The sequence below is a fragment of the Scomber japonicus genome, chromosome 11 (genome assembly GCF_027409825.1).
Source record: "Scomber japonicus isolate fScoJap1 chromosome 11, fScoJap1.pri, whole genome shotgun sequence".
NCBI classification, from domain to species: domain Eukaryota; kingdom Metazoa; phylum Chordata; class Actinopteri; order Scombriformes; family Scombridae; genus Scomber; species Scomber japonicus.
This window is the reverse complement of record NC_070588.1, coordinates 23,571,219-23,593,365: the sequence shown is the minus strand read 5'-3', so window position 1 is coordinate 23,593,365 and position 22,147 is coordinate 23,571,219. Positions and strand designations below refer to the sequence as shown.

General features: G+C 41.7%; 2 protein-coding genes across 7 annotated transcripts in view; one reads left to right on the top strand and one right to left on the bottom strand.

Annotated features, from left to right (window-relative positions):
- usp9 (ubiquitin specific peptidase 9) overlaps positions 1–1,717 on the bottom strand; it is a 39,700-nt gene extending 37,983 nt beyond the window's left edge. For all 5 annotated transcript variants that reach the window (XM_053328165.1, XM_053328166.1, XM_053328168.1 and 2 more), the window contains exon 1: positions 1,313–1,717. The gene's annotated coding sequence lies outside the window, so the exon portion shown is untranslated. The remainder of the gene's footprint in view (positions 1–1,312) is intronic.
- A 2,496-nt stretch (positions 1,718–4,213) lies between these two features.
- On the top strand, positions 4,214–16,757 carry med14 (mediator complex subunit 14). Of its 2 annotated transcripts, none has more exons than XM_053328903.1 (29): positions 4,214–4,675; positions 5,240–5,266; positions 5,366–5,471; positions 5,575–5,748; positions 5,869–5,998; positions 6,105–6,233; positions 6,373–6,480; positions 7,315–7,447; positions 7,595–7,745; positions 7,870–7,981; positions 8,223–8,348; positions 8,593–8,671; positions 9,041–9,200; positions 9,346–9,543; positions 9,794–9,928; positions 10,065–10,141; positions 10,265–10,425; positions 10,764–10,910; positions 11,349–11,593; positions 11,815–12,084; positions 12,212–12,461; positions 12,955–13,077; positions 13,290–13,466; positions 13,571–13,809; positions 13,930–14,109; positions 14,412–14,519; positions 15,252–15,377; positions 15,507–15,696; positions 15,861–16,757. In XM_053328903.1, exons 1-29 carry the CDS (start codon positions 4,500–4,502, stop codon positions 15,932–15,934), a joined length of 4,311 nt encoding a protein of 1,436 aa, XP_053184878.1. In that variant the 5' UTR covers positions 4,214–4,499; the 3' UTR covers positions 15,935–16,757. The 2 variants fall into 2 exon arrangements, with proteins under 2 accessions (XP_053184878.1, XP_053184877.1); XM_053328902.1 differs by having other exon boundaries at positions 9,346–9,555.
- The last annotated feature ends 5,390 nt before the right edge of the window (positions 16,758–22,147 follow it).

The window sequence follows — 22,147 nt, the reverse complement described above, 5'->3', positions numbered from 1 at the left end:
AAAAAGAATAGCACTATTAAAAAGGCATACGAGAGGTGCAACTGCGGCCTTTTTGGACTGAACCTGCCGTGCAGCGTTAGTGTTATTAAAAAAAGATCTTGTGAACGGAGAAATCGGTCATGTACCATTTTGTGTTGAGTTACCTGTAAATGTAATAAAAATGTAGACTATCTGTGTGCATATGATTTAGATGGTGACATTACGTAACAATTCATTGCAAACTAGCGTTAACAGCTGGTGGTTTTTAGTTAGTTAACGCCTGCTGTTAGCTAGCTGCGGCAACTAACGATCCACCCAGACAGCAGAGCAGCGAAGGCCTCGTCGTCCAAAACCCAGCGTAGGCCTCATTATTCGGTCGGGCCTGACTTTATACGTGCCCATGAAACCTTTGCAATATAACTGACAGGCTTAAGTACACATGGAGTTTGATTAACGCGTAAAATCACTTACAATCTCACATCGATATTGCTGACCAACTATGGTCCCGAGTCGCCATTTACAATGAACCTGGGCCGTGCTAACATGCTAACCAGTAATATATCCGTTACTGTTAGCCGTTAGCTTACTTGCGAGTAAACATCCGAGGGTGCATTTAGCTTACGTTTCTATCCTGACAGGCGGCTGGCTGATATGACTCGACAATTAACAGTTTCTCCGTCTATTTAACATATATTCTGTGACTGAATGTAACTCTTTGACAATTTTCAGCATTCAAAATAAGTTAACTCAGCTAACGTTAGCTATCTCGGACAACGTAAAATATGCAAGTGACAGGGGACTCGCCTATTTCCTGAAATCCAGCAGTACAGCAGTTCTAACCTGCATCATCTAACGCCAAGTTATAACTTCACTGAAACAAAATGAAAATAACAACATGAAAGCCTCACTGATATAAAATGTTAACAGTAATGTGGTTTGATAATGCCATTAGTAATTCAATTTAAAACAAACCATGGATTGAAGATAAGTACATTTCAATAGCTAGTAAACAAGAAACGTTTAAAAGGAATTGTCCCTTTTCTCAATATGTAGACAGTGCCCGAAGACCATTTGCGGGGTAGCTACGCGCTAGCTTGGCTTCAGTGAGCTAAATCAGACTACACGTAATGTTAACGCCATGAATTGCGGTTCAATCGCGTTGACATTGTCACAGGTTCAACGAGCGGTAGCTAAAACGATAAAGAATTAGCAGCAACTGGAAAACACAAGTAACACCAATGCAGTACGGTTACCTTGCATCCACCAGCAGCTGACGCTAATACTAGCAAGAGCTAACAATCCCCGCTAGAGAGCTAGTCGGCTAACAACTCACCAGGAATTTGATATGACTTCCCTCCTCTATTCTCGGGCTACGTCCAGCCTTCAACGATGGAGTCGTCGTATATTACATAAACGTGGCCTATATCGGTGACAGTTTCGCAGGACCCAAACCTGTTACTAGAAAGATCTATTTTCTACGGTTTTTTTCTTCCTCTGCTTCTGGGTGTTTTTCCTGCGTCACCGGCGCGGTAACAGCCCCCTGCTTACTCTTATCTAGTCCGATGTCTGGGGCTTGTCACCTCGGTCCCAGCACTCAGTCACAACTTGAATCAGTTCAACATGGCGGAAGCGCAGTCGGATACACAAATGCTGCTCAGTAAAAAAAAAAACAACAGGCCAGGCGGCAGTGTGTGAACTCCAAACGATCAGCGTTGTCTTCGGGCTAGTTTGCACCGCAACCGAGTGCAGCTCTCAGCGAACACAACATCAGCTGAATGGAAAAGGGCATAAAAAAAACCTCTCTCAATTCTCGTAAGTGACTCCGGCTCCAGCCAAGGATATCCAATTCCGTAGTTTGATCAAAGCCAGGCGAAAGAAAGCTGAGCGATATGGCGAATTTAGATATATCGCCCCCCTACCGCAGGGGGTGGTCATACATGAATAAGCCTATAATGTTTTCATAATAAAAATGAAAAATATCACATCAACATGAACTGACATTTCAACAGTATTCAGAGAGAGTATGTTTGAAACAAGATTAAGTCGAGAGACAAACTATAGAACTACATGGCCAACAAGATCCCAAACAGCTGAGTTACTACTGTAAATGAATCCCCTGTTTGAAAAAAAATGGTTTCACTTTCTGTAATCATTATTTCTGTATATTTCTGATTTCCTGTTTTGTTCCTGTTTTAGAGTCAAACACACTTGGACAATAAAGATGATTCAGATTCTATTATCCTTCCTGTTCCTCTCCCTCTCTACATATAGTGTAGGCCAAATTACTCCAATAAATATCACCTAGCCCCCAATTAACTGTGTGGTCATTTAATTAAACACAAATTAATGTAACCATGAAAGCACAATATCAGCTGCAATCTAATGGGCTGATATCTAACGACTGCACTTTGACACAGGGCCTCAAGATTGGATAATAAAGCAGGACCCACCTTACAGCCCTTTATCATGTCAGTTTATGTAGTACTTTAGTAGTGTGCTTTCCCATATTCTCAAGCAGTTACAATAATTTGTTACCACAACAAATTAAATGTCACACAGGAATTGCAGGGCTGGTGCCTTGAGGTGGTTTCCCAATTTGTATAAGGTTTGTCAAGGTATTTCTTTACAATAGTTATACCCTTTGGTTTCTGTCACCACCTGTTATAAACTAACACACAGCTTTGATCCCTGAGTACTCCAGTGGGCCTTGACCTGACATACACATCCTTAATTAGGACACCAAACCTGCTTAATAGATGTACATTACTCAGGATCAGTCAGCCAAATGGATAAAAATATATAGAATCCATCATTCACTAATCATACTGTATGCACTAATTTGCCAGGAAAAAGAACAAAACTAGAAACCCCCGTACAGTGCAAGGAAATCAAATACAATTGCCATACAACAAATATCAACTTTCTCAACATGTATGGTTTTAGTTGAGACTGTGAACAGCCACTAATGATGTGCTGGAGCTGGTTTAACTGTATCCAACAGACAAAAGTATCACAAACTACACCCTGAAACATTATTATAAAGTTGAATGAATATGCTGCTATATTGTTTGTCAGTCTTTTCTGCCACACCCCGTGTGCCTTTGTGTTCATATATGTACTACATGTTCAGACCCTGGATGCCCCGAGGGAGTGGGTGCCTATGGGAACAGCAGGAACTGAAATTGGTTCATTTTAGGCATGGATGTGGTTGTACTGAATGTATCTGCTGAAACATTTTACATTACTTTTAAATATTGTGACCAATCACACTACTAGGAAAGTGTCACATTTACAGAATGAGGCACAGGAAGTCTGAAAATGAGATAATAGAAAATACAGAACAAATCATGGCCTGACTTGCTGCATATATGCACATATGTGAAACTGATGTCTTCCCCATCTTTTCATCTGCTCACAATTCCAGATAAAGTCCCCTGATGAGACAAAAAACCAGGCCAATAGCAACAATCGAGTAATCCTAAATCACTTATTCCCCTTTCTGCATTAAGTTTTCCCTGGACTGATTGTGGTTTGCCATGGTATAGGAGCCTCCTGACTTTGCTAATAACACATTTTATAATACTTTTGTTTCACAAAGGAGTCATAGTAAGAGCTGCCGGTGGGTGCAGAAACGTAGCAGTAAATAGAAATACACATAAACTTTGGCCCCTAATCAAATCACTGAAGAAACTATATCTTCAGGCTTCTTAACCCCTTAAACAAGATGTCTCAGACAAAAATAAGTTTTGAAATTAAAGTGCTTTTTCGTGGGAGACCTGACCAAGAGCATACCACTGCTGCAGGATTTTATAGTAGCCTATAGGCTAATAATATACAAGTTAATTAAATCTGTTGTAAAGCATGTATTTAAGATTGGATAAAGCAGAAAGTTGTTCAAATGATGCCTGAGTTATCTCTAATAATGTTTGACTATGTGTGATGTATTGTTTGTTTTGTAGAGTGGAATTTTGTTGTTATCAATGTTGTTACTGGCTGTTTGTTACTTTGTTCATGTATTGTCTCATGCGTTGCCCTGGTAACAGATGAGAGAATATGTTAATGGCCTTCTTTGTCACTGTAACCGGACATTAAGCTAATTATTTAGTCCCGCAGTTAGTTACACCGGTCTTGGAGCCAGTGGCCCGGGCGTAAAACACTGTAACGGGGAGTCATTTATTTATTTATGACTCTCACTCCTCAAGGCTCCTGTCAGGGTTTTCTTTCCCACCGTCAGTTCAACTGCAATTATACCCGACAGCAAAGATGGCGGCTTAGCGGCATTGAGTGTTCTCCGTAATGAGTTACCAATTTGTGCGTTTTTGTTGAGTTTTCTGCTCACCCAGGAAAACCAAGTCTATGCAGAGAAATTCGTCTCTCGAGAGAAATGTTGTGAGACTGCGAAAAAAAATATATTTACAAGGAGTTAGCCACTACAACTCACTCGATACGTCTTCCGTTGTAGCGCTGGGTGTGCATAGCCGCGCTAGCTAACTAACGCTAGTCCCTATCGTCATTGTAAAATGGCTCCGGTGCAGATCGGGTCAGATGGGCAGCTCGTCCCGCTCGGAGGTCCGGTGGTCTCGGGTCCTCAGCCACCGCCACCCGGGGCCCCGGCCACACAAGGGGTACGACTGAGCCTGCTCATTGACTTTCTTCTCCAGAGGACCTACCATGAAATTACCCTGCTGGCGGAACTGTAAGTAACATCTTTAGCGTTGTAGGCCTCAAAGCTAACCGGGGGGCTAATCGGCTAACGTTGGTAAACTCTAGAGGATGCTCATCTTCCAGCCTCTGTAATAAACATTAAAGTCGATTGTTGGCACTCATCTTAAAGTTAGGATATGAGTTTTAAAGCTCTATTTCAGAGTGTAACAAATCAGTACGCACAAGTAACTAAGTAAAGAGAGGGGGCGTACAAGTAAACACATCTTAAATTTTGTGACTGACGTTATAGCTAATGTTTAGTTATTTCAGAGAAGCGTTTTGGAGGGACGCTAACATTACAGTGGGTTGATCATGGAGTACTTAATTATTTTTGCTGTCCCAGAGCTAGTCCCCCCCTCCCGCCCCGCGTTGATCCCCTGTCTCTCAGCTGCCAACTGAGGACATCAGTAGTGTCACATGAGGTGTCATTTGAGGTCAGAGCAGACTCAGACCAGAAATGTATAGATTTTTAGTCAGGTAGTAATTGTGGACTGTTGCTGTTCTTTAAGGATGAGGAAAATGGCAGTAACCAATGGTTTTAATGTTCTTCTTTCAGACTTCCCAGGAAAACTGACATGGAGAGGTAGGTTTCCTCTATATGGACTTCTTCATTCTCTAACATATTCTGGTAAGCTATTGTTTTTAAATTTGTTTCAACTTTTGATTTGTGTTCCTGTTACAGGAAAATTGAGATTGTCCAGTTTGCCAGTCGTACCAGGCAGCTATTTGTACGTCTCCTAGCCCTGGTGAAGTGGGCAAGCAATGCTGGGAAAGTCGAAAAGTGTGCGGTATGTGTCTATAAAGATTACAATCACTCTGAGGAAGTGGATTTTAATAACACAATGTATGACCCTGCTCTGAACCTCTCTCAAATGGTGTCTATGGGAACAGATGATTTCCAGCTTCTTGGATCAGCAGACCATCTTGTTTGTGGACACCGCAGATAGGCTTGCATCACTGGCCAGAGATGCCCTGGTACATGCACGTTTACCCAGCTTTGCCATCCCCTTCGCCATCGATGTACTCACAACAGGGTCATACCCACGCTTGCCCACCTGCATACGAGTAAGTTAGTGTTTAAACTCAGTGTCCTGCTTCCTATGACTGTTGGTCTACAGTCTAACATGAAAGAATGCTGAGAGATCAAACCCATCTCATTTGTCCTATTTTTGTCCATGTGTGTAGGATAAAATCATTCCTCCAGACCCCATCACTAAGTCTGAGAAGCAGACTACCTTGAACCAGCTTAATCAGATTCTACGGCACCGCCTTGTCACCACAGACTTACCTCCTCAGTTAGCCAACCTCACAGTTGGTAAGCAGCATGTGTAAACCCACTGTGGTATACTTTAAAAGGTTGCCAGTTTTCATCTGTGTTGGTAATAAGGAGATCTGATGCATATGTTTGGTTGTTTGTTTAGCCAATGGACGTGTTAAGTTTCGTGTGGAAGGTGAATTTGAGGCCACGTTGACGGTGATGGGAGATGATCCGGATATTCCCTGGAGGCTGCTGAAGCTGGAGATTCTGGTAGAAGACAAAGAAACTGGAGGTAAGGCATGCACCATTGAAAACTGACAGTATACCATATTGCTAATGCTCTCCCTTGAATGAGTTATTTTACTTTCATTTTTACTCTTATTTGTCTATATCCATGCTCCAATCATTCTTTCCTCCCTTCATACTGACAGATGGCCGAGCCTTGGTCCACAGTTTGCAGGTGAACTTCATCCATGAACTAGTCCAGGCACGTCTGTGTGCGGATGAAAAACCCCTACAGGACATGTACAACTGCTTGCGTATCCTTTCTTTGTCTGTGTTTGTCTGTCAATGCACATTCACAGGCATTTTGTGTCCATCCTGCCTGCATCCACTTGGCTCATGCCCCAGTCTGCTGTGAACTACTGCAGCAGGACAAGACTGTGTGTTGGAGCATATAGAGTATTGACTGGTCAAGCAGACAAGAGCAGCATTCCAATGAGAAACACAGCTGCAGAAATGCATCTTTCCTCTTCCTTCATTCATTCTCAAACAACACAGCCACCTTTTGTATGAGATGAGGAAAGGACAGCAGTGGTTTCACTGATATCTGTCACTCAGCTGGGTCATGTGAGGTTTATTTTTTTCTCATGGGGATGTGTATTTTAACACCTGTTGGCACTGTACTTAGAAACTAAACCATGAGGGATGCGACATGAGATGGCAGGACACTTAATGAAAAAAATATTTTTCATGTAATATAAAGGCAAATTTTGCCATTTTTTCATTATGCCACTCATCAGGCTGTGCTAAAATGTAGTCTTTGGGCACAGGAAAAACAACAACTTGTTAGCAATCATACTAACATCAAAGATCCTAATCAAGCATGCGAACTGAGCGTGACTGTGCTAATCACAATGCTAATCAGTACATCTCTGCTCTGCCTTTCCCCCACCATCACTAGCAGTGCAGCTTACCATGTCAAAGAGCAGTCTGTGTTGGGCACAAATGCCCCTTTTACCAACAAAGTGTTGGAGGATATGTGTGTGAGTGTGTTTTGAATGCTAATGGAAAGATGTGTATGATACTTTATCTCTGTTCACCTGGACTGAGTATTTCCCACGCTGTATCTTCTTTAACTGCATTGTTTCCAGACTCCTTCTGTCTGTCACTGCAGTTAGAGGTCCTACACTCTCAGACTTTGATGCTGATCAGAGAGCGATGGGGAGATCTGGTGCAGGAGGAGAGATATGTGCCCGCAAAATACCTCACGCTCACTGTCTGGAAGTAAGATTTTAAATCACATTGGTCATGTGTATATATGCATTCATTCACTAACCTTGTAAACACAAATAGTGTTCTTTTTTATTGGGGAAGAAATACCAGAATGCATTCGTACCATTTTTTAATCTGTTTCTTTTTTTTTGTCTTCAGCCAACTGGTGTTGGGTAGGAAAACGGGTACAGCATCAGTACATAAAGTCACGATCAAGATTGATGAGTCAGATGGATCGAAGCCACTGCAAATATCTCATGAACCTCCTCTCCCTGCATGTGACTCCAAATTAATGGAGAGGGCCATGAAGGTAAGTTGGACATATGTTTTCAGTGCTATATGAAGTTTGGGGCAGTATGACTCGCTGTACAAATATCTTACAAATTAATAATGTAAAAAAAATAAAATAATGTTTTCTCTTGCTTATTCTTTAGATCGACCATCTGTCAGTGGAGAAGCTTTTGATCGACAGTGTTCATGCCCGCTCACATCAGAAGCTACAGGAACTGAAGGCTATTCTGAAGACCAGCAATCCCAGTGACAACTGTATGTATTTATTCTTACTTCTCTCTATTAAACGTTTCACACATTCTTAGGTATATGTTGAACAAACTTGCAGAAACTAGTGTTGTTTCCCATTGCAGCTACAACTTTGTGCCAAACAGTGAAACAGTTGCAAAGGTTTAAAAGTTCACTCTCCTTTAGTGCATTAATGTCCTGTAATCATGGTATCATGTCATCTGTACTGTTGCAAAGAGGTACTCGAGTGTGTTTCTGTTTATTTCAGCATTCATCGAGACTGCTTTACCCACACTTGTTATTCCAATACTTGAGCCGTGTGGTCGTTCAGAGTGTCTACATATTTTTGTGGACCTGCACTCTGGCATGTTCCAGCCTATGCTGTATGGATTAGGTAAGTAGGAGCAAACATAAAACAAATAGCAATATACAGATATAGTCAACTGGTGGTGGTAGAGGTTAAACTTTTTTTCACATTAGTCTGTGTTGTGATCCTAGTTAAGGTTTCAGTGCTTATGTAAGATTAAAGGGAATCAACAATTTGTCAAGAATAATCTAATTCCAGACTTTGTTGCTCTGTGGTTTTACTTTTAATGCTTTATATGCTCAGTGAACCTAAAACTAATCTCTTACTCTAGATCAGTCCATGCTGGATGACATTGAAAAGACCATCAACGATGATATGAAGCGCATTATATCTTGGCTTCAACAACTGAAGTAAGTCAACCTCCTCGATAAACATGAAATATATTATTGCAGCTAACATTATAAAGTCAGTGTTAGCACAGGCGAAAGAGAGCGGTGGCAGTTCAGTAGATAGAAGTGATGAGGAGCAAAATGCCAACAGTAGGAGACAGTCTGACGCCTTGTCAGGATTGACAGAAGCAGTCAGTAGCAGTAGCTGTCATTTCCAACTCTTGGCTAAGCTAGAGGCAAGATATTATGAGGTGTTGAGATTAGTTTCCAGGCTGTGAGAGTCTTGCACTATTCAACCGTGTGAATGCATGGAATAAGAGGATACAAACCCGGGACTATTTCCAACTTCAATTTCATTTAGAGACTGACTCTTTTTCTCTCTATGGCCAGGTTCTGGTTGGGGGAACAGCGCTGTCGACAGTCAGTGAAACACCTTCCCACCGTGTGCACTGATGTCCTTCATCTCTCCAACTCAGCTTCTCACCCAGTTGGCAACTTGTCCAAACACAAACTCTTCATCAAGCTCACACGTCTTCCACAGTATTACATAGTGAGTGTCCTACCAATAAAAAAAGCTAAACCAAAATTACTTAAAGAAAATACTGCTTCCATTTTTACGTCCTCCATTTCACTCTCCATGTCTGTAATTGAATTTTTTTTTAAACACTGTAATGCATCTTATTTATTCTTTGTAGGTGGTGGAAATGCTTGAAGTACCAAGCAATCCTACGGCATTGCAGTACAAGTACTCCTTCCTGTCTGTATCTCAGCTGGAAGGAGAGGACGGACCCATGTGCGCCCAGCTCCTGCAGCATTTCAAGCCCAACCTAGAACATCTTGTCCAGGACACTACAGCAGGCAAAGGGGCCCGACCAGGGACGAAGAGAAAGGCAGTCAGTGCTAGAGTACATACCGTATTTTATCATACACAAATTATCATGTTTTTTTTGTTTGCTTGTTTTAAGTGTGGTGCTATGCTTGAGCTTAAAACTAGGCGAACTTTGCATAGTTGTAATATCATGCCTAATAGTTTAAATACACTTTTAACTTCATGTTTTAAATGCAAAACAAATGTGCCCAGCTAGATAAAAGATACATATTGAGCTTTTATTGAATGTACATTTTGTACCTGTTGATCTGTAGGTGTCCGGAGAACAGGGGGACCCAGAGCCAAAGAAGCCTAAGCGGTCTGGGGAAATGTGTGCCTTCAACAAGGAGCTGGCTCACCTAGTGGCGATGTGCGATACCAACATGCCTTTCATTGGCCTCAGAACAGAGGCAAGTCATTGCACTTTGACAATTTGGTTAATTTGTGCCGCTCCTACACGTCTTTTTTTATTTATTTATTTTTTTTAAGGCACATCAAGCTTAGCATCGGCTAATGTTGCATGTCTCTGTGTCTGTCTATGAGTAGCTGTCCAACATGGAGATTCCAAACCAGGGCGTCCAAGTGGAAGGAGATCGCAACAGTCACGCCATACGGCTACTAAAGTAATGCACTCACAAGCACATCTGCATGTATTTATGCTCACATAAAATGACAACCAACCAAAAACCTGAAACACTGGGACAGTGGGACTTTAAAGTGTACATATCTTTTTGTTTGTCCTGCAGGATTCCTCCCTGTAAAGGTGTAGGAGAGGAGACCAGGAGAGCCTTAGATCGTTCCCTTCTTGACTGCACCATCCGTCTACAGGGCAGGAACAACCGAACATGGGTGGCTGAACTGGTGCTGGCCAACTGCCCGCTCAACAGCACACACAGCAAGGAGCAAGGTACACACCACATGTTCCCATTTCATCACTAAAAGTTAACATTTCTTTCTTTAACCTACAGAGATTAAAATGATTTTTAATCATAAAAAAATGACATTTTAAAAACTGTTAAGCGAGAAGAGTCTATAGACAAATTAATATAACCAACACATCCAGATTCTGATATAGTCTATGACATAATAACCTCTCTTGTAGCAATTTCAGCAAATGGTGTCATTTTTCATAGATGAGTGGTTTGTCGAAGAATGTTTTCCGGTTTTCATATAAATAAGAGAAATTGTCAATGTCTGCTACACAGTCCAGCCTCTGAATTAACTGCAATCTGTCTCTCCTCTCAGCTTCAACGCGGCACGTCTATCTGACCTATGAAAACCCACTGTCGGAGCCGGTGGGTGGGCGGAAAGTTGTAGAGATGTTCCTTAATGACTGGAATGCCATCAGTCAGCTGTATCAGTGTGTCCTCAACTTCTCTCGTGCACTGCCAGGTACATGCACAGTCATCTGTATAGCAAAGATTCCACTTAAATCAGAGAACGCATGAATGAATATGAAGGACAGTTTATCTTAAATTGGTCAGTGTATTACTGGCCGTTTTGTTGCAGATGTATGGAGTTACAATGAAAGATGCAGGCAAATAATTACATACATTTGAAAAGTGATGATGATTTGTTTGTTTTTTTTAATTAAAATGAAAGGGGTTGTCTTTGTGCTGAGAGCTTTGCTTCAACTTAAATGAACCATGTATTTATACAACACTTAAAAATCCAGTACAATCAGTTTCACTTCAGCAAGCAATCAGATGTCTTCATGTTTATCTCTGCACAGTTTGCATGAACATGAATGCATCACTCTGTTAAATTGATGCTAGACAAAAAAGACATACCCATCTAATACAGCTGCACATTGTGACTGCTTCCCTCCAGAGATGCCGTCTTACCTGAGCCTGTTCTCAGAGGTGCGGTTGTATAACTACCGTAAGATGGTTCTGTGCTACGGTACCACCAAAGGCAGCTCTGTCACCATCCAGTGGAATTCCAACAGCCAGCGGTTTCACCTCGCTCTGGGCACCGTGGGGCCAAACTCTGGCTGCTCCAATTGCCACAACATCATCCTCCATCAGCTACAGGAGATGTTCAACAAGAACCCAAATGTGATGCAGCTGCTGCAGGTATGCAGGAACACGGTTATGAAAATACAGCCACAACGTGCATGTTTGCACTTGGTATTTGCAATCTAAAGAAAAGATATTTCCAATTTCTTTTTTCTTAAAATTTCTGGTTCTGGTTTTCATGCAGCTCCTCATATAATCATAAAGATGTGCTATTTTCTCTGTTTTTCATCCTCTTCCTGTGTACTTTCCCGTGTAACATTTCTTCTTTGTTTATCTAGGTGCTTTCCGACACACAGGCCCCTCTGAATGCTATTAACAAGCTACCAACAGTGCCCATGCTGGGCCTGACCCAGCGTACCAACACTGCCTACCAGTGCTTCTCCATCCTACCCCAGTCACCCACACACATCCGCCTAGCGTTCCGAAACATGTACTGCATCGATATTTACTGCCGCAGCCGTGGCGTGGTCGCCATCAGAGACGGAGCATATAGTCTCTTTGACAATACTAAGATTGTAGAGGGCTTCTATCCGGCTCCAGGACTCAAGGTAAACCAGGCATAGAGGCAAAGTAAAAAAAAGAAAAAGAAAAACCCAGCTGGACAAGAATAGCATGATAAAATTAAGATTTATTCCAGATTTCATCAAATACTGTTCCTCTCTTTCCCTGTTTTAGACATTCCTGAACATGTTCGTGGACAGCAACCAGGATGCTCGCAGACGTTCTGTCAATGAAGACGATAACCCACCATCTCCGGTGGGCGTCGATGTGGTGGACACTCTGATGAACCAGTTGCAAGCTCCACAGCAGCCACAGACAATGCGGGGAGGCGCAGGAGGCGTATACCCTCCCCTCACTTCACCGCCACCAAATTATCACACCAACGTAACTCCGTCACCATCCATGATGCCCACTCAGTCACCAGGTAATAGGAAGCACAGTGCTTTGGTGTTTGTCAGAGTACGTGTGAGTGAATACCACCTGTACCGTTTGTGTCATCTTGAGCTTGTCAGCCTGCCATACAGCATTGTGACCAACAGATCAATGATTTTGAATGTATCACATCATTGTCGTCATCATCTCTGCTAACCTGTTTATTTGTTGCAAGAGCAAAGTGTACGCATGTCAGAGAGAGAACAAGGAAGAGCAATGAAGTGCGCCCATGTTTAATTCTGTGAAACCATGAGATCAGTTGTGTTTCTCACGCACCATGCACACACACTTCACAGCCAAGAGGGAACAAAGCATGCATTTAGTTTGGCTCCTCCCATTCTGCTCCATCTCAGCCCACCAGCCGGAGACTTACAGCCCTCCTGCCCAGCTTTAGCATGCGTGTTCATGAGTGAGTGGGTGTGCGCGTGCGCCAGGAGAACCTCAGTGGCTGACGTGATATGGTGTGTGTATGTGTGTGTGTGCAGGGAACATCCATGCCTCTGGCTCCCCTAGCGGAGCTCTGAGGGCACCCTCTCCTTTTGGGCCCACCCCATCTCCGTCTTCTCTGGGCATAGCCATGGGCCAGACCAGCTTTGCCAGTCCCCACGGTAAGCAGCACGGTGGCCATGAATGCTGGCCTGGTGGTAATTCTGGTCTGCTGGGCAAGGGCTGCAAGGGGCTGAAAATCTGAAAATCTTCACTGACCAAACGAGCAAGCATATAACAAATGACCTGTAAAAAGTGGGCACACATATCTGAATCTGTTATCTGTTAAATGTTGAGCTTTTATGTGAATCTGACGCCTGTCTTTTTACCCTAGGTGCTCTGGACCCCAGCTCTCCATATGCCATGGTATCTCCCAGCAATAGGGGCCAGTGGCCAGGCTCACCCCAGGTCTCAGGGCCTTCTCCTGGGGCAAGGATCCACGGCATGTCCCCTGGTAACCCTTCGCTGCATTCACCTATCCCTGACCCTCATTCTCCACGTGCTGGAACAAGTAAGTACTGCTCTTTCCATGTTCATTCAGATTATTTCAAATGTTAACTATTCTCTGAATCTTTGTTGACCTTTTTTGTACATCCATCTCTTTCTTTTATTCAGGTTCACAAATCATGCCTACCAGTATGCCTCCGCCCCGCAAGCTACCTCAGCGCCCCTGGGCTGCCTCCATTCCTACTATCCTCACCCACAATGCCTTGCATGTGCTTCTGCTCCCCTCACCCACTCCCTGCCTGGTGCCAGGCCTGGCAGGAAGCTACCTCTGCTCGCCACTGGAACGCTTCCTGGGTTCAGTTATCATGAGGCGCCACCTGCAGAGGATCATTCAGCAGGAGGCCAATGTGAGTGTTGCACAAATCGTCCTCTTTTGAGAAATAATATTTTTATGTTTTGTTTTTCAAATGATATGATCTGTTCTACACTTCCTGTCACTCACCCCTACTCTGTCGCCTCTCCTCCAGTTATCCATCGTGAACTCTAACGAGCCCGGGGTGATCATGTTTAAGACGGAGGTGCTCAAGTGTCGTGTAGCCCTCAACCCAAAGAACTACCAGACGCTGCAGCTCAAAGTCACTCCAGAAAATACAGGTCCCTGGTCACCAGAGGAGCTTCAGGTACTGGAGAGGTTCTTTGAGACACGGGTAAGTACAGGCAGCATGCACCTAAAGCCCAATTCATGAATTATTCTTAAACATTTTGTCAGCTGATCATAATTAAAGATGTGGTGTTAGACAGGAATTCTAATAAGATAGCTACTCATTTGATAATTAGCTGGTTCCAGTCTTACATTTTGATTTTGATTTTTTTTTTTTAAATAGTAAAACCTCCACTTTTTTATATTTGTATCATGGATCATGCCCTTTAAGGCCACTCACTCAAACGTACCCACACTTGTGGTTATGTGATTATGCAATGAATCCATCTTTTTTGTACTCTTTTCTAGGTTGCTGGCCCTCCCTTCAAATATAACACTTTGAATGCCTTCACAAAGCTGCTGGGGGCGCCCACTAACATCCTTAGGGACTGCGTACGCATCATGAAGCTTGAACTGGTGGGTTTTTTTGGTTTATAAAAACAATTGTTATTCATGTATTTAATCATGTATGAGTATGAGTTTATTTGGGATCTCTTAAGTCTTTTGTAATACACAGTTGCTAAGCAGAATCTCAACATCCATAAGGTACGAATATACTTGCTGCATGGTTGAACATATGCGTACACAATCCACCGTGTCTGTGTATATACTTAATTCAGCACTACGCAGCCAAAGCGCACAATACTACTACTCCACTTGGAGCAGACAACAAAAATTAAACCGGAAGTCGTGAAAAGGTATGTGTCCCCATCTATCCCTAAAACCCCGCCAATCTGTCGCCAACTATTTTGACAGGCATGCCTGTCACTATGTTATGGCATGGAAACATCATAGAGATGCGGGTAGTTTTGCACCAGGTCTGTCAGCGTCTCTTCAAAAGTTTCCGTCATTGCTCCGACAGCGATTCCGTCTGGTCTGGTACCTCACGGTCTCCGTGTTCATTTGCATGAGTGCCTCTCGCGGTCATGTCAATATTTCATCTCACGCACGCGTCACGTTACCTCGCGTTGAGATGTGTGACCGGTGCATCAGACAAACACAGATTACGCATGGCAGCAATGATGCAGTCACGTTCGCATTGTTTGCAGCAAGTATATTGGGGCCCTTAAAGTGTTATAAAATTCAAGAATCTATCAATGTTGGAGAAAAAAAAAGTCATCTCTCACATCCTTATTTCTCTTCCTGTAGTTCCCTGATCAAGCTGCTCAGCTCAAGTGGAACGTCCAGTTCTGTCTCACCATCCCGCCCAGCGCTCCTCCCATCGCTCCTCCTGGAACCATCGCTGTGGTGCTCAAGTCCAAGATGCTCTTCTTTGTAAGTCTCTGCAGTGCCTCACCATCAGCTCTCCACAACCAGAAACACAAGTCACACACCTGTGTATCATTGTTTGAGATGCGTTGACATGCCTGACCCTGCGTCGTTTGGACTGCTTTGCCCCCACAGTTGCAACTGACCCAGCGTACGCCGGTGCCACAGGAGCCAGTAAGCATTATTGTGCCCATCGTGTATGACATGGCCACCAGCGTCACTCAGCAGGCTGACATACCCCGACAGCACAGCTCATCTGGGGCGGCAGCGCTGCTGGTCTCTAATATCCTTAAGAGGTTCAATGAGCTACACCCCGCCAGACAGGGTGAGACTCTCAGCTGATGAACTCTGAATAATTTACTGTACTGAAAAGCAGATATCAAATTTCCCCAAACAGAAACTGATATCAACTAAATATTCAGTTTTGTCATCTACACTTGACACAAAACACCTTTGCTAATCCTCTGTATTTTTTTTTCTCTCTCTCAGGTGAGTGTACGATATTCGCTTCTGTTCACGAACTGATGGCCAACCTCACTCTACCCCCCGGTACTCGTCAATAAAAACTGACAAATTCAGAGCCAGAACTGGAACTCAGCTGGAGTCCCTGTGAGTCAGAGCATGGGTCCATCACTGAACATCAAAGAAAACTGAGAATAACAGCTGTGGTCCCAAGATGTCAAAGATGCCGCTGGACGTTTTGACCTTCGATGTATAGTTGCCGTTATGAAAAGGAGTAAAATATGTACAGATGTGGACCGCAGTGTTTATTCTTGATACAGGCTTACAAACAAGATTTGCCGATACGGTATATTTTGGACAAGGGAGTCATTTGATGCAAAAGGATATAAATGTTATTTTTTTCCTCCAGGTGCACTTGAAAAGGATTATCTATTGAAATTAAGGTTGTTTACGAAAATATGTACATTGTTGTATATTTGAGTGTTGAAAAGAATCAGGTGAGTTAGAATTTTGCTAGAAAATTATCATTAGTTTTGTTTCTTTTGTTGTTGTTTTTTTTTTTTATAACGCCATACTGATATTATCATAGTATCAGGAGATATATTACTTTAGCACACTATTTAAATGTCTTCATGCCTTTATTTTGTCAAGAACTTTGCATTTTATTTCCAACTTTCACTTTGGATACTGTAAAACTGTGACAAACTTTATAAGCCAGTTGTATTTTATTAAGACCCACTTTGAGTCCTGATTGGAGGATTCTGTCTGACTTTGCTATTTAATAAACCAAGCCCAGAGTTGGTTTGTGCCTTGAGGATTCTCCACTGGCAGTCCTAACATAATCAGATCATTTACCTTCTTGTATATAAGTTGAAGTAGCAACACCACACTGTAAAAAAAATACTCAAGTACAAGTTTCAAAATTGTATTTAAGCAAAAGTACAGAGGTATAGCAACCAGATCTACTTAGAGTATCATAAGTAAAAGTACTTATTATACTGAATGGCCCATTCCAGTGTTATATTTTCATACAGGACCCCGATCCATTAAGTATTGTAATCCAACTGCTTTCATATCTCTTTCACATCTGCAAATTTAGCAGCAACATGCATACATTTTCTACAGATAAAAGCCTTTTTCTAGTTATATTATTACATCATCATCATTATTATTATTGATACAAAACACTTCAATTTTATTTTCTTGATATATCTTGGTAATCTAACAATGCATAATTTTCTGAAAAGTAATTAGTATAACAAATCATAAATTTATTGGAGTAAAAAGTAGAATATCTCCCTCTGAAATGTGGTGAAGGAGCCTGTAAGTATGAAAGTGATAAAACATGTAAATACTCGACTAGAGAGAGAGAGAATACCTGCTGTTGTACTTTCTGCATCTCCAGCAGTGATGCTGTGATCCTTAAAACATGACATCATAGTAAAAGGCTGATCCTCAGTCAGTTTGGGGGTGGATGGGGGGGCATTCAACACCGCAAATGCCAGACTGCGAATGCACGGCTGTTGTTGCAAAGGGCGTGGGCATCGCATTATTTCACCAAGCTTTCAATAGTTGCATGGATCCTCCGGAGACACAATCATGCACTCATGACCTTACGGCCAGGTTTTGATCAACGTCGCCTGCAAGAAAACGACGATCTGCGGATAAACAGAGACAGTATCAGCGTTTATTTTAACCCTGCTGAACGCTTGATACTCGAACGCTCCCCTCTCATCAGTGTTGGATAGTTCCGATCAGATGCAATAAAACAAACAAACTGAGCCTTATCTAATTGTTCTCCTGCCTCCACCGGGCCGCTGCCTTTGCTTTCATGTGCTCCTTATGGATTTTGTCAGCGGGGCAAATTTAGGAGACTATAGAGTGTGAATCGCAGCCGGTGGAAGTCAGATATGGCAGTAAGCGCATCAGAGCCGCTCTGTCAGCCGTGCGTCTACCATGAAGCTTTTAAAGGTAAGTCTCAACAACAACGACTCGTTTTGCTTTGGTAAAAAATGTTGGAGCGTTTTTGTGGAAACCTGCCAGATGTTTTAATGGATCTCTCGGGAGGAGTGCGCCCTGCAGGTAACGGGCTCCGTCTCATTTCAACACACTGACCACTCCCCTTCCCTTTCAGTCCTTATAATCTCCATCCCTCCCTTTAGATCTGTGGGATGGATGTCATACGCACATACATCACATAGGCTAAATACAGTGCCGGCATGTGTTTGTGTTAGATAAAGAAGTAAAGAGAAAATGATGTGAGACAGACAGGCCTACTGATGTTGCTTGCTGTGGTCAGTGGAGCTACAGGTGAAGAGACCTCTGATGCCGGTCCAGCTGAGTCCGGAGCAGGTGGGCCTGGAGATGCTGTGTCTTTGTGGGCAGCTGGACCTCCTCATCAGAGCACAGATGCAGCAGGTAGGTCAACCTGCTTGATACTTTCCCATCAGTTTGTTTCATCCATCTCCCATCCAGCTGTCAAATGAAATTGAAGTAAAAGTCACATTTGTGGCTCCATCAGTTGAACCAAAGCAAACAACATCTTGAAAGTATGATGTATCATCGAGTAATGCATAATACACACTAACTGAATGAGAGTCAATTAGCTCTGGATGTGCTCAGCTAATGTCGGCCATGCATCATGCTGAGGGAAGATGACAAGAAATGTACTTGGCAATGAGTTGATGTACAACTTGTGAGGAGTTGCATATGCATTTTTCATCATCTTTATTTTATTTTCATCTAAATTTCTTTAAATTTAGGCAAAGTAAAGCTTTTTAAAATTTGCTACACCATAATTTACATCACATTGCTTGACTGGAAACACAGCAATCAAAAAATGAAGCCAATAACAGCCAACAAATGCAGGTGCGTCTTTGTATGAAGGAAGAGCGCTCACACATTTATTTTTTTTTCACACTTTCCTGTTTCTACTTTCACCAAAGTTGCAACATTACAAGATGCAATTTGCAGCAAGAGAATATTTCCTTTCCTCTTGATTTTGACACATCTAACTACACGTAGAATATCATACTCGTTGCCTGTGTGTGAAGATGTGAGAGGACAGCAGGCCTCAGAAAATGTATCTGCAATTTGCAAGTGAAAATCATTTGTGAAATAGGCCTTTGACACCATTTACGAGCAACACTTGTAAATTACTTCCATGAAACAAGCTCCTGTCTCATAAGTCTAATATTTACAAGAGCCTTCAAAAGCAGCAGACTTGAGGAAATCATATCCAACTTAAACATATGTTACAACCTACCAATACATTGGGACTGGTTTCAGATATGTTATGCAGTCTGTCCCACTTCATTATATGACGCTCTTTTTTTGCTGTGATTTTTTTATGTTATAGTTCCAGGAGCAGTTGGGGCAAGGCTGCAGCCCAGAGGAATCAGACACTTTCCAGACTCAAGGTCAGTGTGACAACTTATTAAAGAGTTTAATTTGACTTGGGTAGCGCCTCTATACTTTACTTTTTTCCCCTTACTGTAATCTTAAAGGATCAGAGATTCTTGACCAGATGCTGCAGTGCCTTGAACATCTACCAAAGCCTATGCCACAGCTGGAGGTATCACATCTATTGTAATAACTAAATCATTCACTCCACATATCTGAAATAAGAAGTATGTGACTGTCGGTGCTGAAACTGTACAGAAATCAGCTGGTCTGTGTGTTTCCTTAGGACTACCTGGACATGGTGGGTCTGTCTGCCATGTTTCCTCGTGTTGAAGTGTTCCTCATTCAAGGAAGCCCAGTAGACATGCTGGAGAGGCCACCAATGGATGGTGAGAGATGCAGAAGAGAGGGACATGAGTTAATCCCCTCACAGGAGGAAGAAGCATCATTTAATCTGTCATTGCTTTTGAATTCAGTATATACATAGATTAGATAAAACAGATTTGGAAACATCAGGAACTTTTCATACAACCTGGAATTAAGTTCAAGTTACTTATCTTCTCATTTACTCAATAATCTAAGTACAATTTTAAGGAATTTGTACTTTATTGAAGTATTTCAATCACAAAGGAATATATATCACCTATATATCAGCTATGGTTAATAGTTATAACAATAATAATAATAATAATGATACCAGTTTATAAAATATCATTCAATTCTATGGATTAAACTACCCAAAAATATATAAATTATCTCCACCTTGACTATTAACAATATTAAAATTATACCTACATATGAATTAATAAGTATTAGTAATTGAACTATATATATGCATTCTGCCACTTTATTGGGTACTTTATTGTGCAGGTGTAATTCCACCTTATGTTTATTATTGAGGTCATAGTAGGTGGTGGTGGTATACTGGAGTTGATGATATAGAATGATGTTCCTAATATTTTGTCCACTCCATTAACATACAGTACATGAGGGGGGGCAAAATACTAGGAACACTTTTCAATATAAAGCCAGTAAACCACCAACACCACCCATTATATAGCACCCATAGGGGGTCTGCAGGTGGTGCTAAGTAATATTTTGAATGTATGACTGATATTTTTAATTTAGTATTATACACTATTGAATTCCTGGCTATATTGAGGTGTAAGTGTAGTTTCTGTTCACACTTTTCATATAAACGTGATCTTAAGATTTCAAGAGGAGGACTTTCTAATCACATTCCTGTAAATAATGTTAGCCTGTGTTTCTGTTGCAGAATACTTCTCCCACATTGCCAAACTGAACCAGCTCTGGGTTCTGAGTCAACAGCTAGAGGAGGATATCAGGCACCTAGGAAGTCATAAATACATCGCCCACCAGCTCTCAGTTATATATGTAAGGAACCATATGTATCAGCTTTTCACCTGTACTCTTTTCTGTTTTTATGTATCATTCATCATCTTATACAGTATGATTTTATTTGACTTTGCAGCAAGTCATTAGCTCCTTCAGAGGAATTCAGGCCTTCTCTGAAATGAAGAAAGATATCGAGGCCAACTTCAAACAGATGAAACAGTCTCTAGTGATAGAGGAAGGCTCCAGGCATGAGCCTCAGCTGGCTGTTCACTACATTAACTGGTGAGTGAAAATCCAAACGTTATATCTTGGCAGAGATAATAATGAATGCAGCAGCAATCTGAAAACAACAATCATGTGCTATTCTTTATGTAGGATATTAGAAATAACTCACAGCTTGACATCAGTGGTGTTGTCACTACCGGAGGAGCTGACAGACGACATCCACCAAGCCGTGACCTTCATGTCACAGTTCCTGTCCTGACTCGCCCCCAACGGGAAAAAGATGGCGAGTCTCTATATCTATGAATCCTGATGTTCTGATGCACCGGGTTTCTCCAGGAGTCTCCTACTTGTCTCTGAACTGATGTTGGTTATGGCTGTGACAAGGTGCTACACAATTGGACTCAACTGATTGTAGAGCCTACTTCATTTACAAATCATGTAGGTTTTTTTAATTGTTCCTCTGAATATGGTCCATATTAGTCTGTACGGTGAGTCAGCTGTTTGGAAATGAATGTAAGCTTGTTGAATCCCTCCTTGCACTACTGTTATAACTGCTGTTATAATTTTTTACCTACAGTGGGATAATAAAATGGAATGAAATAGGGAATTGTTTTGTCCTCATTTTAAGACATGTTTGATACACCAGGCAGATGTGACCATAGCAAAGACTTTTACATTAGACATTTTAAGCACACATGTAACTAATAACAAAGAAGTATACAAAATAGCTCAGTCTAGCTCCACCTCCAGCAGCTACAACAGTAACATACTGTTTACACACTGATGTATCAATATTAATAATGTAATGGTGTCATATATAATAATATCTCACTCAGAGGGACTAAACCACTACTTGTATTGCAATACTTTAACCACATTTTGTTGCTAATAAATAGGATTTTTCATGCAGGACTTTTATTTGTAATGAAGTATTTTTACATTGCAATATTGGTAATTCTACTTATTTGTAAAGGATCTGAATACTTCTTCCACCACTGCAGAAAACAAAATGAACAAGTCACAAAACAACTGCAATGAAACAGTATCAAATGATAGCTCCAGCAAGGGCAACTCGGTGTTGATAAAAGATGATGCTTGTCAATATTTACTTGGTAAAAGATCTGACAAAACAGGCTGTAACGATATCAACAAAAGTAAAGATGTAAATAATACAATGAATAATGACTGAATTCCATTTAGGTGCTTTAGTTTCAGTGTCTTCTGATTGTTGATGCTGGCTCACAGTCACACTGAGCACACTGAGAATAGACTTTACAGTGAAATAGGAGATATCTTGTTGTATCAAATAGTTTAACTTTACATGTACACAG

What these genes read in the sequence shown, in the direction of transcription:
- med14 (XM_053328902.1), top strand. Translation starts at nt 4,500, where the DNA reads ATGGCTCCGGTGCAGATCGGGTCAGATGGGCAGCTCGTCCCGCTCGGA. An exon ending in CAGCAATCCCAGTGACAACT is followed by an intron (nt 7,982 to 8,222) that starts GTATGTATTTAT and finishes TGTTTATTTCAG; the next exon opens with CATTCATCGAGACTGCTTTA. An exon ending in TCATTCAGCAGGAGGCCAAT is followed by an intron (nt 13,810 to 13,929) that starts GTGAGTGTTGCA and finishes CCTCTCCTCCAG; the next exon opens with TTATCCATCGTGAACTCTAA.